The sequence below is a fragment of the Molothrus aeneus genome, chromosome 10 (assembly GCF_037042795.1).
Source record: "Molothrus aeneus isolate 106 chromosome 10, BPBGC_Maene_1.0, whole genome shotgun sequence".
In the NCBI taxonomy this organism is placed as follows: domain Eukaryota; kingdom Metazoa; phylum Chordata; class Aves; order Passeriformes; family Icteridae; genus Molothrus; species Molothrus aeneus.
In genome coordinates, this window is record NC_089655.1 from 1,366,983 (window position 1) to 1,384,097 (window position 17,115).

Sequence of the window (17,115 nt, forward strand, 5' to 3'; positions counted from 1 at the left end):
AGGTGGAACAACAGGGCACAGTGTGGGTACTGCAGAAAGGGATCTTCGGAGGATGGCATCTACATCAAAGTGTATCAAACCTCTGTGCATTTCATAGGGAATGCAGCTGGGCCACAGCTCTGAGTGTGCCTTCAAGCTGTCCTTGCTGGGGGCTGTGCCTGGGGGAAGGTTCCAGGAGTAAGGAACTGACTGCTGATGGCTCTGAATGCATCCCCTGATGCATTGCTTGGTGTCCAGTGTGCCCTGCTGTCATGCAGTGACAAACTGTACTGCAAGGCTGAATACCTGAGGGTTGTATTTTACAACAACAACAACAAAAATATGTGAGAGAACCAATAGCCAAAATACATTTTAATTTATTCAATTAAATCCAGTCCACTTGATAAAATACAAGCTTATTATATTACCAATTTGTTTAAACCTGGGTCTTTTTTTTAAGAAATACAGTCAAATAAGAAGTGATAATAGACAATTTCCTTTTTACTTTTTTTTTCCTTGCTGTTAATAAAGTCCAGGATTGAAATGAACTTAAATTGTTTGAACAAAACTGTTAAAAACATTATAAAGAGATTAAACAAGCAGATTGAATTCTTAGAAACACCTAACATGCAAAACTTGTTTTAGCACAGTTTGAATGCTTCAAATGAATTTCCTGAAAAATGAATTTCCTGAAAAATTATTTTGGCAAGCACTGGGATTACTGCAGATTTCTCCAAGGATGAGTGTGGGACGAGCCATCCCTTGTCCCAGCCAAATGCAGCTTCCTGCAGGTGCTCCCTGTTCTGGTGGTTGTGTTGGGTCCCACTATGGTGAACAGGGATGGCACCTTTAAATTCTCACATAATGCAGTGAGAAGATGCTGTCTGCATGTATTGCAATTACAATTTACATGCCAACAGCTCAAAAATTGTTCTTATGGGAATTATCAGCAATGCATTCATTTTAGCAGAATCCCTGAAGTTCATTAAATTTGTCTTAGACTTCAGCTAGTAAGAAGGTTAAGAAAAACTCCTCCTGTGTAAAAGTCTGTTTTATTACAGATGAATGAGTATCTGATCACTGTTCAAGTCTGAGGATAGTTTCCCTTGTTCTGGACAACACACATGTGTTGCAAACACAAAGTAAAAGTTTTTCTATTTCTTGTTCCAAAATAATTAGTAAATCCATTAAATAAGCAGTAGACTAATTATATTGCATAAGTATCGAAATAGAAATTGTAAAGTCTCGATGAACAAAGGCTAAAAAAAAGGTTCCTTAAAACACATGTACCTCAGCAAAAGTTAATGCACAGCAGTCTAAAAAAATCAGCTTCAGAACAATGACACTTGGAACGGCCTATCTTAAAAATGACAGATGGCTTACATTCTAGATTACATCTCTCTTTAAGAAGAATATCTAAGTAACATTCACTGGTGGTTGTTCCTAGCATTAGCATTACCAATATACAGGCGATAATTTAGGAATTTCAAGGCAATATTTTCCACCTTGCATATGCAAAGAGTTAACATTTAATAAAAGTATAAGCATATCCTTTTCATTAAAGGATCACAAATTGCTTTAGGTAAAATCCATGTACAATATTTACAGTCACCCTAACAGCTATACAAGTTATGTAAGTCTCTTAGATGCTCTGGAGAGTACTGGTGGGTGCCTGGCTGTATCCATGCACTCCTCTCCACACCAGTCTGGTGCACTGCTGTCAGGGCTGTCTCCTGGAGTTCAGTCCTCTCTTGCTCCTGCATCAGCTCCCCAGTTTTGGAACTATCCAGCTTCCCAGCCTTAAAGGCCCAGGACATTGCACGTGCCAGATTTATTTTAGAGTTCAATGACATTGGCTTCCTCCAGCTTCTAAAACAACTTTGGAAGTTCAGACCAGCCCCTTTGAAGCTGTGCTTTCTGGTGATGCCATTTGAGGTCCTACTCCCAAAGCCCCCAAGAAGCTCAGAAGTCAGCCAGACTACTCCCTCTCTTTCAGTGGCCTACTTAGAGGGTGTTGCTAAATAAAACTGGTTTGGGTTTTAATTATCCATCCTGCCTGCAACCATTTTCCCTCCTACCCTGTGTATTTCTGAGTAGGGCTGTTGCCTGCAATCCTGCCTTTGCTGCCCAGAGTCAATCTCCTAATGTGACGCCAGCTGGCATAGTAATGAACCTGCTCCTGTGAAAAACTAGGTCACTCCTTGCAGCGTGTTCTGCCAGCCCTGAACCAAGCGCTTTGCGGTTTGTCGTGTTAACAGAAAGTGTGTGTGCATGTCATTAATCACTGGAGCTGCTTTCGATAACACCGGCTCTTTGATCTTAACACTCCTCATGAAAATTGCATAGTGGTACATCTTAACAGAAACTCCAGGTTTAGGCTGCCTGGGTGTGAGGAGGGTCCAGGTTCACACGTTGAGGATCCGTGATGGCGCCTGGAAAACAGCAGAAGGGTTGGGGGAGAACCTGGTCTTCACCTCTGGGATCTAGTGGGGTGAGGAAGGGAGAAAAGCACATTAGTGTGATACAGGATACAACTGTCAAGAGAGTTTGAGGGGCCTGGAGTGTTGTGAGGATCTATCTGCTCTCCCTGTAACCCCCACCTAGTTGTTAGCCCGTGGCTGGGCATCAGTGAGATTGCTCTTGCTGTACAGGGTGATTCAAGGGCACGTGTGATGCTGGCAAACACTCTACAAGCATCACAACAAATTCACTGCTGGCTGGGTGCTGCATTGAAGTGAGAGGAATTAGAGTGGTGTGTGTCTGGTCCTTAAGCTTTTGGAGGATGCCATCCAGGCTCCATCAAAATGTTCCACTGCAATGCTTTATGGGGCCACAGTCCATGTCTGCTGTGAAGAGAGGTGCAGACCTGGAGGACCCAAAGGAGACAAACTGGTTACTGGAGATGCCAGGCTGTTAAACTGCAAGGACTTGGATAAGAATGTAAACTTCTCACGCCTGGAGGAAAGGCAGAGATAACAATGGTTGCTTTCTCTGATGTCTGTGGAATCAGAATTTCATGCAATATGTAGCCCCTGTAGTTGTACTGAAGCATGAAGGACACCTGGAAACTTCTGTCATCCATAATGCTGAAAACTCAAAGGATTTTATATAGGACTGGCTGTAGATGTGCATCCAGCCCAGGACTCAGGGTGAATCTGGCCATAAAACATGAAAGGGTTGAAAGCTCTGCTGGGTATGCTGATGTCACCATCCAAGCAGAGAAAGAGGTGCAAAACTACAGGCAAAGAGAGTATAGGGAAACAGGGAAAGCTATTGATCTCTGGTTGATGTTGTTTCGTTGTTCTGATTTTTCCATTCCTCTGGGGATGCATCTGACACACTAAGGAACAAGTGCAATGTCACAAACAACATATGCACAGCTCGGTGGCTGGGGAGAACCAGCAGCCTGAGTCCTACATGTTGGCTGTCAGGACACACCAGAAATCTGATTCCCATGTCTGGCAAAGCCAAGGGCTTCAGGTGAGAAGGAAAATCCTAACAGCCAGGTGTGAACCAGGGAGAATCTGACTTCTCTTTGGACTGGTGGCTTCTTGGCACCATCTTCATTCCTGACTACACCTTTGCCATGCTGTCTGTTAGAGAGACTGTGATGGTGCCCTGGGGCTCCAGGACCCCATCTTTGCTTGCATGGTTCAGAGAGCAGTGGCCTTGGTAGCATGTGTTTGTGTCTAGGATTCTAGTCTTTGCTTTCCCTTCCTCAAGAACTGGGATAGGGACCTTCAGGGGTTTATCTAGGACCCCCTTCTTTGCATCCTCTCTGACAAATTGGAAAACAATGTATTTTTACTCCCTAGGGTCAGAATGCAAAATTAAATTAACAAGGGTCAAATACAAGGTTAAAGGGTTAAATGCAAGGTGTATCCTCATCACTGCACCTCAGTAAACAGCCCAGACTATTCAGAGCAAGGAGGAAGTTTTGGTGAGGTTTGCAAATTCTGTTTTGCCTGAGGTCACTGTCCCACTTTCAGCAGAGCTGGCTATACCCATCATGAGCCTTGTGCAGCAGTGTGCCAGCAATCCTCTGCGGAGGAGGCACTTGACTGTCTGCTGATTAAACACTTCTTCCTTGTCTCCTCCAAGGCAAAGATTTACTTTTCACATGTGGCCCTGGAGTAGCTGCTGTTACCTCTGCTGGCACAGTGCACTGTGCCTGGGGAGAGTTCAGCCCCAGCCCTAGCTCTGCATTCTGAGTCATTCAGTGCAGCCTGTGAACAATTCCTGTGGTTGGCTGGGAGGTGCTGTTCTCTTTGGTGGTCTAATGCAAAAAGCAGCTAAAACAGAGCCTTGTCAGTGACACTTCCCTTTCTTCTAGGGATGGGGAGTGTGAGGGGCCCTGTCAGGGAAAATGCTGAGCACAGAGTGTTTCCTCATGGGATTTTCAACAGCACCTGTATTTCACAACAAGAAAGTTATCCTTGCTAGTATAGAGAAACTCACAGAAAAAAATGTAGAAACTCACAGGAAAATCCCAAGGAAGTCTCAGAGCTGTGCAGCTTGTGTGTTCATCATAGCCATGTCCTCCTTGGCATTTATAGTGGGGGCAGCTTCTGCCCACACCAGCAAGGGGGAGTTTTGTGCTGTCTGGGCAGGTGCTGTTCCTTAGGCAGTGAGCTGGATTCCCAGGCAAACACCTGTGCCCAGAGGCCAAATCTCACTCTGCAACCCTAGTGCTAGGCCCCACTGACTGCTGCAAGTTAGTGCAGGAGGTGTTAATGGCACCTTACACATAGAGACGTGATGACTCACACCTTGTACATATGGTATCCAACTGAGGGAATCGTAAATCTTGAACTTCCTTCCAGTTTAAAATCTTTGTCTTGGGTTGAATTATGATCAGTTACAGTGTGACATTGTCTAGCATGCCTTTCTGAAGGCAAGGGATGGCCACATTACCTAATGGGCAGAGACAAAACAGCTGTCTACAAGGATGTGGCTTTATCCTACATGCACCACAGCAATCAAATATGAGGAGTTCCAGATGTGCACTTTGGGCATTATTCACATTGACTTTAGGGTTTTTAAAAATGGCTAATTACCTTAAAGTCTGCCTTGTAGCTTGTCTCTTGAACAAAATGGTCTTCTGGGATAATGAAACCTTGCTTTGACTTTATAGGCTTGGATGGTTTTGCTCCAGTCCATGGGCGATACTCTTGTCTGAAATGAGATTGTCAAGACAGAAGAACTCGTAAAAGACAACATTATCCCAGGGTACTTCTGCTCAGAGGGTTACAAAGCCAGAAGGCAAGGTGCTGGGATGCAAGCAGCTTGCGAGGCTGACCTTGTCTGAGGCATACCGAGAGTAAAAGAACTGAGCCTAGCAGCCTGTCTCTCTCAGAAAGGCCAGACTGAAAGATGGAACAGGGCACACACTGGGCTAACTGGATTCCCTGACTTAACTCTTTTTTTTTTCATACAAAATGTGCTCTTTCCTGGAGGTCATTGATGCTTCCCTCCTGGATAAGAAGTCAGGGTTACCTTTTGCATGCTAGCCCACAGACCACTTACAACATAAAACACTGTCTGGCACATTGGCCACTTACATTTTAAGACACCTTGGTCTGATGTGTGGCCCTCACATAGGCCAAGAGCCTGCTGATGTTCCCATACTTGGCTGTGGCTCTCAGCAGCAGGAGTGTTTGCCAGTGTGTGCTGTGCTGCACAGCTGTGGCAGCTCAGCCTGAAATGCATCCAAAGGGAGACACCGTCTCAGCTGGCAGATGCTTACGCTGATGATTTTCCTTCAGATGGGGGGAAGTGCTTTAAATCTGCATGAGGATGTCTGAGAAGGCATTGCTGCTCCAAGAATAAGTCAGCCAAGGGTCATCTGAGAAATGCACAGAGACTGCACTGAGAAAGGGGCAGCACCAAAGAACAGCATTGCAGGATCTGCTTAGTTCAGCTGCCAGCTCCCTTCTGCAGCTTTCCCTCTGCTTCTCTGCACCCCTTGTCACAAACAGGCCTCACTAGTGCCCCTGCCATCAGGACTTCCTGGATGCTGCAGTAGCAGCCAGCTGAGCTGTCTTGCTGCTCAGAGGAAGACAGAAGTCTGCTCTGTTTGTGTGTGTATCTCTGGCAACAAATTCAGGCAGCTTCTGTAGCAAAAGGAGAGGTGACTAACCCAGATGTGACAATCTTATTTTCATACCCTGGCATGGTTCAATAACTGCATTTTACTGTCTGCTTATATACAGGATCAAGGGGTAAGACTGAGGCTTGTTTTAATGTGTCAAGCTTATCTTTGATCACAGCCTTTCTGAGTTTCATTTTCCCAAGCATGCTATTTGCTGTATTTATAATAGCTGCAAATTCCTCTTTTAAATCTCTAACTCAAAGTGCATAAGTGTTATTTTAGAATGCACAGTTTGGATTTGATCCTTTTAGTATATTATGGATAATGTCCTATGGAAGAACCTCCTGCTGTTGGAAAGCAAAGCCAGGCCCCTGTCAGGGCTGTTTGTGTTGCATTGCAAATCTTGTTTATAATCAATCATTTTGTTCTTGCTGTCCTGAGCTGCCACCTTCTGCCTTCTCTGCAGCACGCTGTTCGGGCCTGCTCAGGCAGCAGGTGAGTGCACACACAGCATCCCTGCTGCTGGTGGTGGCATTCCTGCTCCCTTCCTGTAACCCCTCAGGATAAGGCAGCACTTTTGAAGAAAGGTGATTTGGGCCAAGCAATGTCCCAAGAAGGCAACCTTCAGCAGGGAATCCCAGATGTGAATGAAATCAGAGCTAAATCTGACCTCTGTCCTGCTACACAGCCAGAGAGAGGACACAGCTATGGGGCAAAATACCAGCAAAATGGTACAAAACCATCAGTTAGATCCCCACAGTTTCTAGGAACTGGAACCTGCTGCTCCACATAAAGCCCAATTTCCTCAGGAATGCCGGTGGCATTGATTCCTAACCATTCATCCTTGTGCTGCCTGGTCTCCCCGCTGCAATGGAGTGTGTCTCCAGCTTTCAATGAATGACTCTGCTGCCTGCCTGTGCAGCCAACTCTGTCTCAATGCTTTATAGCAGATCATTTGCTGATTTGGCAGGCCCCCAAGCACAGTCCTTTTGGATCACAAGACCCTCATTTTGGCTGGAAGTCAAACCATTCTCCTCTCAGCCTGGATAGTCAAAACTATTTTTGAGACACCTACATGCACTGAGGAAATGCTCCCCACAGAATGAGAAACATAAGGGCAGATACAGTCATGGCCCACACCACAGCAGCATTTCTGGTTTGGAACTGGGATTTTGTTCTGGGGGAACCCAGAACTCTGAGCCAAAAGCGAAGGGTAGAGCAAAACAGTGACAACTTATCTTGACTCCTTTTGGGAGCTGAGGTACTTAACACAAGAAAGGAATGTTATAATCTTTGGTCAAGAAAGTGCAGCTAACTAAATTTGCTCTGCTTCTAAGCTTGCAGGACACGTATTCCCATCTCCAGCTGCATAGCCAAGAGTCAGAAAGAACACGAGCCCAAATATCAGTCTGGTGACTTGACTAGAAATCAGTCTTGGAGTCATCAGTGGAGTCAATCTGATCAAAGCCTGGGGAAGAGGAATGACCTGTTTTTAATGTTACTTAGTTTAAGATGTCAAGTGACAAGATTAGTGACTGTCTTCCCCTTTGTACCCTGTGTAGTGTGACATCCAGCTGCTGCTGGTGGTGGTGAATATGTAAGACTGACTGTTGCTGCTGGAGACCATGATCTTCATCCTTCCTGCTGCACCCCTCTCCTCCCCCCCTTGTGCCTAGACAGCAGCAGTTGTCAGGTTACTTTGGGACTGCAAGGACCTGCAGTGGAGGGAAGGTAGCCTCCAGGCCCAGAACTCAGTGACCAGGCTCTCCTGAGGTTTTCTTTTGTCCTCCACTCTTGCAACCTAGAGGTGAGATTTTTGATCTTCATAAATAGAAATGACCTGGTGGTACCTGAAGTACTAAACCATTGGGGTTGTGAAAGAGAAAGACCTCCTGAGTAGCACACAGGTTTTAAAACAGTAGTGATCAAAAGGGAAGGGCTGGTTTTTATGTACTGCTGTTTCTTTACCTCTAACTCACTCTAGGAATAATTAAGAAGCAGCTTTTTGCCAGTGGGTTGCCCCAGCGCTTTGATCATATAAATCACTGCTTTTTCAACTCTTTCTTTGCTCTTTCTCAAAATCTGTTAATAGAGATTGAGAAAAGGCATTTCATTTGTAATGTGTGGGGATGTGTCTGCAGGGGAAGGTCTGAATCAGTGCAGTGTGGAGAGGCAGGCTTGTGGCCTGCTGGGACAGTTTAACCCCTGTGGTGGTGAAAGATGGAGCAAGTGGGAGTACAAATAATGTACAGGCTAGAAACAAAGAAAAACCAGCACTGGACTGTTAATTACCAGGGTGTTGTGATGAAGCCCAGCATTGATGAGAGCTGTTTCACTGAGCTGCTGTTTATGAGCCACCTCCCCCCTGGCTGGGCAGGACTGCCTGTACCAGGCTGTCAAGCAGCTGAGACAGGGGGCCAGGCAGGGGAGATGGCCTCACCATCATTCATCAGAATGGCCTTGCAGACTTCAGGGCATGATCTGGGAATGATGCATTTGGGATTGGTCCTTCTGTTCTTTCCAACCACAGTGGCTCCTGCTGCTGCAGCTCGAGCTGCTGGATGCTGTGAGCTACACGATGACCAGCTATGTGCTGCCTCCAGCTCTTTCCCCATTCCGTGTGCCCTACTAATGTTTTCTGCTTTGCAGAGAAAGCTGTCTGCAAAATCCTTTTTATTTCACTGACCTAGTGAAAATCTAGCCTAGAAAGCTTTTTAAATTCACCAAGGTGGAGGGCACTTCTGTTAGGCACAGGGAGGCAGACAGTGGGAATCCCAACAGTGCTGTTTGCAGTGCTGGGGCTGCTGTTTCCATACAGATTTATCTTCAGCATTGATAGTCATGGAGCACCAACGCCAGAGCAGTTGTCATTTTAGTACCTCATCTTTATGTCACAGTTTGCTTCCCATGATTAATTATCAGTGGTGGTTCTGAGCCACTGCATAACATTTCTTATTAAAGAATTGGAGAAAAAGGCTCATTCTGTATAGCTGACCATAACTCAGAGCTATGCTGCCTGTGTTCATTCTTCTCCCCTCTTCCTTCTCATACCCAGCACACCAGTGACAATTAAACAGCATCATGAACATTCTTCCAAATTGCCTTTTAGAAGGAAACTTGTGTGTACAGCTTGGGCTGTTATTTTCTTTTGAAAGTACAAACTACTCTAGATGTCCTCTGGGCAAGTCAGACTGGTGCAGGAAAGGCTTTGGCTGAAGGTGTGGGGTGTGAAATGTCTCCCTGTTTGCAACATAGCTCTTCACAGAGTACTGTCAGGGCCATTCTGGTTTGCCCAGGCAGAGCTGGGTGGCCAGCAGTGCTCTCCCAAGGGACAGGCTAAGTCCACTTGTTGGCAAAGACCTCCACAGGTCAGGGAGGGTGCTATGATGTCTCCTGGCAAATGGAGGATTGCAAATGTTACAAGTCATGGTCACAGTGAGAGCTCTGCATGACAAAGTCAGGAGCCCTCCTGGATAATGGAGCCATTGAACTCCTCCTCTGAGCTGTGTCAGACACTGGTGGGGAGCCCTTCCAACCCTCAGACACAGAGGCAGATTGTGCCCATTCTCCTATCCAGCCAAAGAGCCCAGCATAAGGATAGAAATGGGGGAAAGGCTGAAGAAGGGGTAAAAACAGAGGGTAGAGAAAAGACATAGCAGAAAGACAGACCAGCACACAGGAATTACAGAGGAGGAAAGCAGAAACCACTTGGATATTTCCTGTCTCAACTCTCACCTCCAGTAAGGTCAGGCAGTACCTGGAGCTGTTCATAAGTTACAAGAAGGAAGCAACAGCAAAAGACTTGAATGAAAGTAGAAGACAAAAACCCAAAGACTCAAACTGTTATCTTAGGGTGTTTTAGGGAGTTGCTTTGCTCACAGGCAGATGCTCAAGGAAGGAGCACTTACATTGGTGTGACAGGACAGGCAGCTGCTTCTCCTTTATCAGAACTATGTGACTGGGGATGTGTGGGTAGGTCTGAGGGTCTTGACTTCTGCCATCCATCCATTTTCCCTTCTTTCACTCTAACATAAGTCCAAATGGATTTAAGTGGAGGAAATTCCTCCTACTTTAAGGAACATCTTTGAATCCCACATTTCAGTTCTACAGTTTGCACAGTTCTATAGTTTGCACAACAGACACCCTCTCTATTCCCAGCCCCACTGTGTCTCTCCTCACACACCTCTGTGCCCCTCCAAGCCCTCTCTGCCCCAGCCAGGCTATGCAGTGCACAGTGGCACTCTCTGGATCCATCCCAATGCCTGCACCAAGCAAGCTTCTTAAATAGCATAAAAATCAGGGGCTTGAGTATTAATTTCCCCAAGCAGCAAGATACTTAAGAATGTAAAGATAACTGTAAGCCTTGATTATAAAAGATTTACTGCTATTATTAAGGATAAGCATGCCTTTAAAGATCTTGCTGGATCAAGGATGGAGCTCCTCATACACAGTACTATTAACCCTGCAGGCTCAGGTGCCTGCTCTGATCCCATACATTGCTGAACACAAGCTCAGGTATTTTCACTGTTTTCTGCACAGCAAAATAATAAGATGCTTTTCAGAGTGAAGGAGTCACCACAGCTCACTTTGCTTTTCTGCACAAGCACTATTTGAAGGCAGATGAATGTTCAGGCAGCCAAGTAACACACTGTGAGTGCATCCATAGCTATGGGGGAAAGCCTTCACTCTGTGGTATCCCTCCTGGTCAGGGATGTCTGCTTCATGGTCACGGAATGGCATGTGCTGAGTATTTGTATAAGAGGATGAGGTATCTTCCGCCTGCTATCCCCAAAAATCATGAGCAATGGCACAACAGACACCTTTCCTCTTAATTATTCCAGCTCTTTATGAGGTTTCTTTTCATCAGAACAACATGGCTTACTGTGGGTGAGCAGAGGAAACCCTCCTGATCTCAAGGCCCCAGTTTGGTGTTATTCACTGCTGTGCTTCCCAGGTGCAAACAAGCTGAGCGCTCTTGACTCTCACACCTGCTCAAAATACCTGTCACAGAAACCCCAACTGCAGAGACAGGGCTCTGCTCAGGGCCTGCATTGTATGTGTGTGCAGAAATTTGCAGTCATCTCCCAGTTCCCCAAGTGCCAACACAAGTAAAGATGATGGGTGGGGGAAAAGAGGCAAAACAACTGCTCACAGCTGTGGTGCAACATATTCACTTACACACCTCGAAGTGTTTTCCAAAAGCTGGCAGGTTACTGAAGGGAGAACTGATGTCTGTAGTGATTTATAGTGTAGCTGAGCCTTGAACAGGGTTCTCCTCCCAGCAGTACTGGCCCTGACAGAGAGGCTGTGCCTTCTAACAAGGTAAGAAGATGACATCCAGAGAACAGAGCCAGGTGAGGATACCTGCTGACAGCACCAGCTTCTCTCATTCTCTGTTAAGGGAGCTAAGTAAAGCACTTCTCTATTTCTAGACTGTCTGCTAAATGCAATCAAGACCTAGTACTACAATTAATTGTGTGCAAAGCCAAAAGTACACAGCACCTGCAATTTACTGCTGAAGGGAGAAGTCACTTCCGTGACGCCAAAGGACAAACCCTTGGGAAGGTGCAGAGAGGCCACTCAGCACTTTCTTCTGCCTCCTCCAGCATCAGTAAGGTGTAATCTACTGCAACCCTCTGCAGCAGTCCCCAGGATCTTTTCACAGTTGGAGCACATCCCATTTTAGGCTTTCAAGTGCAGCTTGTATTGATTTGCCTTAACCTGTGTGCCTGAGCTCCCACAATGCAGCCCCATTGGGTTTGACTTAATTTAGAACCTGCAAAACTCCAACCAAAATTCAGGGACTGAAGGGAGAGAGAAGCTACCCAAAGATCTGGGGACACAGGGCAATAGGGCAGGGAAGTTGTAGGGAATTTGTAGGGCAGGCAGTTGTGCTGTCCTTCCACCTTTTATTCTGTTATTATTTCAAAATACAAAAAAATCCTCACTTCTCAGGATTACAGGTATTGCTCCAACACCCCCTCCACCTTCATCTTTACTCTGGCCATAGACAGATTCCTCCAGTCTCAATCACTGATCCCAGAGGTTTATTTTGTTCTGAGAAATGCCAGGTCATGCTGACCAGCTTCACTATGTACAGACAGATTTGTGTGCAGCTGTGTTTCCTTCTGAGCTTAGCAGAATGCAGAATGAAGTCTCACAGGAGCATTGCCCTGATACACAAAAGCACAGCAAATGGTGCTGAATGTTACAGGGGACTCAACACTACACTTGGGTGCTTCACAGAAACAAACACAATAGGCTGCCAGAGTCAAAATTCCTGAATTAAAAAAAACCCAAACAAACTACAAAGCCTAAAGAAATCCCAATACCTTACAGAGTGAAGCAAGAAAACCAGAATTGCAATTAAAAGCATGGAGTGGACCACATATCAATGCCAACTCTTCTGCATTGTCTTGGTCAAGACAGACTTGATTTGCCTTTCCCACTAAGCAAGCTCAGGCAGCTGCTGAGACCTGGCAGTCACAAAGTACACGTGGAGGTTCCTGACCAGCAGTGCCCACACTGCAGGAGCCAATCCTCCAGGAAAGTCTCAGTGTGTGCCTGACCCAGCTGTGCACAGAACCTGCTGGAGCACAAAGGACTCCAGTGACCCATTTCTTGGGGGAGTGGACACAGCTCCTCATGCAGACAAGCCAGTCCTCAGGGCTGCCCCACCTCCTCACTGGGCTGACCCACAGGGAGGGCTGATACTCCTGCAAGCAGAAAAGAGGGAATATCCCTAATATTCTCCCTAGCAAGGCAGTGAGACTGTCTCACAAAAAACATGTGCTGTCATACCTTTGCTTCTCTCTACCATCTGCTGCAGTGGTCCCTGCCTGCATGTCTCTGTAGGACACTCTTCCTTTTTCCAACTGCCCCAAAGACATCATGGAGTTCACCAACCTCCTCCTCAGGACACAATGGGCCTTAGTAAGAGAAAGCCCCTTGCTCTGCCTCTACCACAGGTGATCTTGCCTTCCCTGCTGCCCTCACACTTCTGGGGGAGTACAGTCTACAAGAAGTCAGGAGATCCCTGTTGCCAGAGCACCGGGGCTGTGTATGGCCACCAAGGGACAGTCTAATAAACAAGGAGGGTGTTTATGGTCTTTGATACAGAGGCAGATGAAGAATATCAATCCTTAATGGTGCTGGTCAGCTACTACCTGAATATTGGACAAATGCTTGCAGACTGCAGCGCTGCCTTTGGAAAATAAGGTAAGAGGAGAGGAGTGAACTGTGGTGGTTTTCATGGAAATGTCCTTGTGGATTGAGAGTGCTCAGCTTACCAAAGGCGGATGTGCTGTGATCAGCCCTTCCCTGCTTCAGACTGCAGGAGTGCCATCACTGAAGCTACCAAATACAAACCCAGTACCCAATAATGAGTGTAACTCTACCAAGTACATGCTCAGTCTCTTTTTAAAAAAAATCTAAATGAAAATATACTCTTGGAGCCTGTGAAGCTATGGCGACTTTTTCTCCTGCTGCTTGTTGTGATGCCTGTGTGCTCAGTGGTACAGTGACTTACATGTGATGTTGTACCAGGTGACAATCTAAAGAAACTATGGGAATTACTGGAATAAGGCAAAAGTGGTTTGATTTACATAGTTCTGTCTGCACAAGTTGTTTACTGTGCCTTCAAACAGCCTAAAGGTTTTATATGGGAACTTTCTTCTGGTCTGGCTGTCCTGGCTTGTGCCTCCATCCTTGTCATTAATGGCTCCTTCTTTCAGCTGTGAGTAGTTCCTCAACTACCTTGAAGTCTTACTTTCTGTAGAATTTGTTTTGGTTTGCATGGTGGTCTGTTGCCCCAGCCAGTACTTTGTCCTGTGATCTGTAGACTTCTTGTTCTTTGATGACAGTAGTTGAGAGCCTTTGTAAGAACAGACAAGTCAGAGGGAAGGAAGGTGAGACAAGTGACTCTGAGCACTTGAACAGCTATAGGAAAGTGTGGCTCTAATGCAGGCTGATGCAGCCTTCCCCTAGAGTCAGGCTGAAAAGGCAGGGGAGGCTTCAACAACGAGGTGGAGATGGATGTGTTTCTGAAAGATGAATCTTGCTAGTCTTGTTCTACACAGGTTTCTCTGAAGTAATTCCTTGCTGGTTTGAAATTTAAAAGTGCTTTACCTCAAAACCAATAATTACTCTCTGTGATTGTCCTGTGAGATGTGGCAAAGGAGAAAATAGCACATAAATTCAAGCACTGCAGTTATCCTTTCAGAGTCTGCATGTTAACTGCACATAGCTGCCTGTGCAGGAGGAGTGGGATAAGCAATGCTGCTGTGCAGGCTGGTAATCCTCCCCGAGGCACCCAGTTTGTCTTAAAAGCACTGTGATAAATAATCTAATGAATTGCAGGGATGAAATTTCCCCTAGGTAGATAATAATATGCAATAAGTGCCTAAATATTTGTGAATCAGTTAGAATAAAAATAATTACTCTATTAGTATACCTCATAGGTATATTAAAACCTGCCAAACATCATTATGAGGGAGCATGTGGTAACAACATGAAACTGATACAATATTCAACAGCAGCACTGTAGGAGCTGAAATCCCTCTCCTTCCATGGAGGATGTCAGTAAGAACAGAAGTTGGGTTTAGGTGCATTCCACCGAACTGCTTGTTCCCAAAAATAAGCATCTGTAATCTTTCATACTGTTCAGAGGGAAAGGAAGACATCAATAAGATAAATCCCTTAATTTTTAAAGGCTCTGAGACAAGCGGTTTGTGACAATTTTTTCCATTGCCCATTAGATGACATAGGGGATATATCCTGCAAAATGTCTTCTTGTCTGACTAATCTTTTAAGGCTGTAATTTGGCTTGCCTTGAATGTCGCATTCCAGGAGTTTTAAAGGGAAAACGATGATGGCACTAAGGGATGTGGCTCTTGGGCACGGACGGGACTCGGGCAGCTGTCGGAGGTGCCGTGTCTGCCGGCAGCGGGTGGGTGAAGCGCTGCTGCGCCAGGGACAGCATCATGGATCCCTCCCCGGGAGCTCTCTCCTCTCCCGGACCGCGGGGCGCGCACCGAGGCCGGCTCCGCTGCCCCGGCACGCACAGGAGCCGCCGGGGCCACGCACCCGCCCGGGGCATAAGAGACGCTTTTAAGGACAGCATTTCCAAAAGCAAAGGCGGCTTCGGCGAGAGGCTGAGCCCGCCGGCGAGCCGGCAGCCCCCGTACCCCTCCCCTCGGTGGCGGCTCCCCCTCGCCGCGGCCGCCCGCCGGCATCCCCGCCCCGCGCTGCGGAGGAGCGTCCCCCGCCCGCGGCAGGAGCAACCCCGGCTCGGGGCGGAGCGGGGGACTGGCCGGGCCCGGTTACCTGTAGGAGGTGGTGTGGCCGCCGTCCGCCTGCGAGCGCGGCCGGAGCTGCTCGGGGCCGTCGATCGCCGGTCTCCCGCCGCTGCCGGGCAGGGCGCAGGCGGCGCGTCCCGGGGCGGGCTGGGGGGCGGCCCCGTCCCTCCCGCCGCCGCCGCCGCCGCCGCTACTGGCGCTGACCCAGGGGAAGTCGTCCCTCCTCGGGAGGGGCCACGCTCTGAAGTCCCGCCGGTACTGGGTCTCTGCCGCGAAGGGCTCTTCGGCGGCGGCCGCCCGGCTCTTCCTGCGGCCGCTCGGCTTCCCGGCGGCGGGGTCCCGAGGGCGGCGCACCGGGGCGGGCGGGCGAGCGCTGCCCCGCGGAGGGGGCCCGCCGCGCTGGGGCGGCCCGTCCTCCTGCTCCTCGATGTCCGAGTAGTTGTGGATGGTGAGCGGCACGGAGAGGTCGGACTTGTCCAGCTGGCTCCAGAAGCGGGCCAAGCAGCACACCCGGCTGATGCAGGGCCAGGCCATGGCCGCGGCCGCAGCCCCCGCCTCGCCCGCAGCGGCGCCCGCGGCTCCGGCGCCCGCAGCCGGCCGCGCTCCCGGCTTCAGCCCTCATCGGCGGCAGCCCCTCCTCCCGCCACCCCCTTCCCCGGTAACGACACCCCCTCGCCGGGATTACGGCCCGCACACGTGACCCGGCTGCCGGCGGGAGCCCCGTGCGGCTGCGGGGGCTGGCGGCGGTGCGGAGCGTGGGGAGCGCGGCCGGCACCGGACTCCGCCGGGCTCCGTCCCCCGGCTGCCTCCCGGGGGAACCGGCTCTGCCCGTGCTGCTTCGGGTCCCGGTGGCTGTCGGTGCTTTAGGAGCCGCTCTTTAGGTGCCCGGGAGCGCCGTAGCGCGTCCAGTGACGGCACCGGCCAGGCGAGGAGCGCTGCTCCGCGCTAGCTGGGTGGTACTGCTCAGCTGTACCTTCGAGGCAGCCCTAAACGCTCAGGATTAGAGAAAGCGTTTGTATGCGAAACCTGGCGCTTATTTTATAAGTGATCTCGGTGAAAAACAGCAGCATTGCGATGTTGGTTTCCAAGAGCTTCGTGCAAATCCTCACCTCTCATAATCCCCCTCCATTTACATTAAGAGTTTAACCAATTCACTTTTAAAATACTAACTGTTGACCAAAATCCAAGCATCTATTATATATCTCAATATACGACCTACATCCTTTACTGTTCGCTGGAGAGGGCAAATTACAGCTTTCCTTTTACACATTCAGGTTCAAAACCAAACAGCCCTGGCACAACCCATTGAAACTGACAGAATTACATCAGGAATAAAGTCAGGCTTTTGAAATTTGACATTTTATGGCCAGTAGCCACTTATTACATAATGCTCCTCCACAATTCCCCATTCAATGGGTTATTACCAAAGCTGAATCTCCGAAAGGGTCACCAAACTGTGAAATGCAATGCTGTAAAAGTGAAGAATGCAGATAAACTGATATGCCACCTATTGGAAAATCTATTAAAAGGCTAACAGGACAGGCATTTAATTTCAGAATATAATAATCCAGTTATAGGTGGTTATCTGATAAGCAAGGGGTAATAGCTTCACATTGAAAGAGGACAGGTTTAGATTAAATAGTGAAATAAACTTTTCCTAATGAAGGTGGTGAGGAACAGGTTGCCCAGAGAAGCTGTGGATTCTTCATCCCTGGAAGTGTCCCAGGCCAGGTTGGATGGGCTTGGAGC

General features: G+C 47.9%; 1 protein-coding gene across 1 annotated transcript; it reads right to left on the reverse strand.

The window, feature by feature from the left end:
- Positions 1–324: 324 nt before the first annotated feature.
- Positions 325–15,906, reverse strand: MAP6D1 (MAP6 domain containing 1). Its single transcript, XM_066556462.1, has 3 exons — positions 15,395–15,906; positions 5,037–5,154; positions 325–2,462 (listed from the first exon to the last, which is right to left on the reverse strand). Exons 1-3 carry the CDS (start codon positions 15,898–15,900, stop codon positions 2,385–2,387), a joined length of 702 nt encoding a protein of 233 aa, XP_066412559.1. The 5' UTR covers positions 15,901–15,906; the 3' UTR covers positions 325–2,384.
- Positions 15,907–17,115: the final 1,209 nt, after the last annotated feature.

Bases quoted from the DNA above. Each gene is read 5' to 3' on its own strand.
- MAP6D1 (XM_066556462.1), bottom strand. From the start codon at position 15,900: ATGGCCTGGCCCTGCATCAGCCGGGTGTGCTGCTTGGCCCGCTTCTGG. The intron at 5,155-15,394 runs GTAACCGGGCCC...ATCTCATTTCAG, and splicing joins GGCCACACCACCTCCTACAG to ACAAGAGTATCGCCCATGGA. The intron at 2,463-5,036 runs GTAATTAGCCAT...TCACCCCACTAG, and splicing joins GCTACAAGGCAGACTTTAAG to ATCCCAGAGGTGAAGACCAG.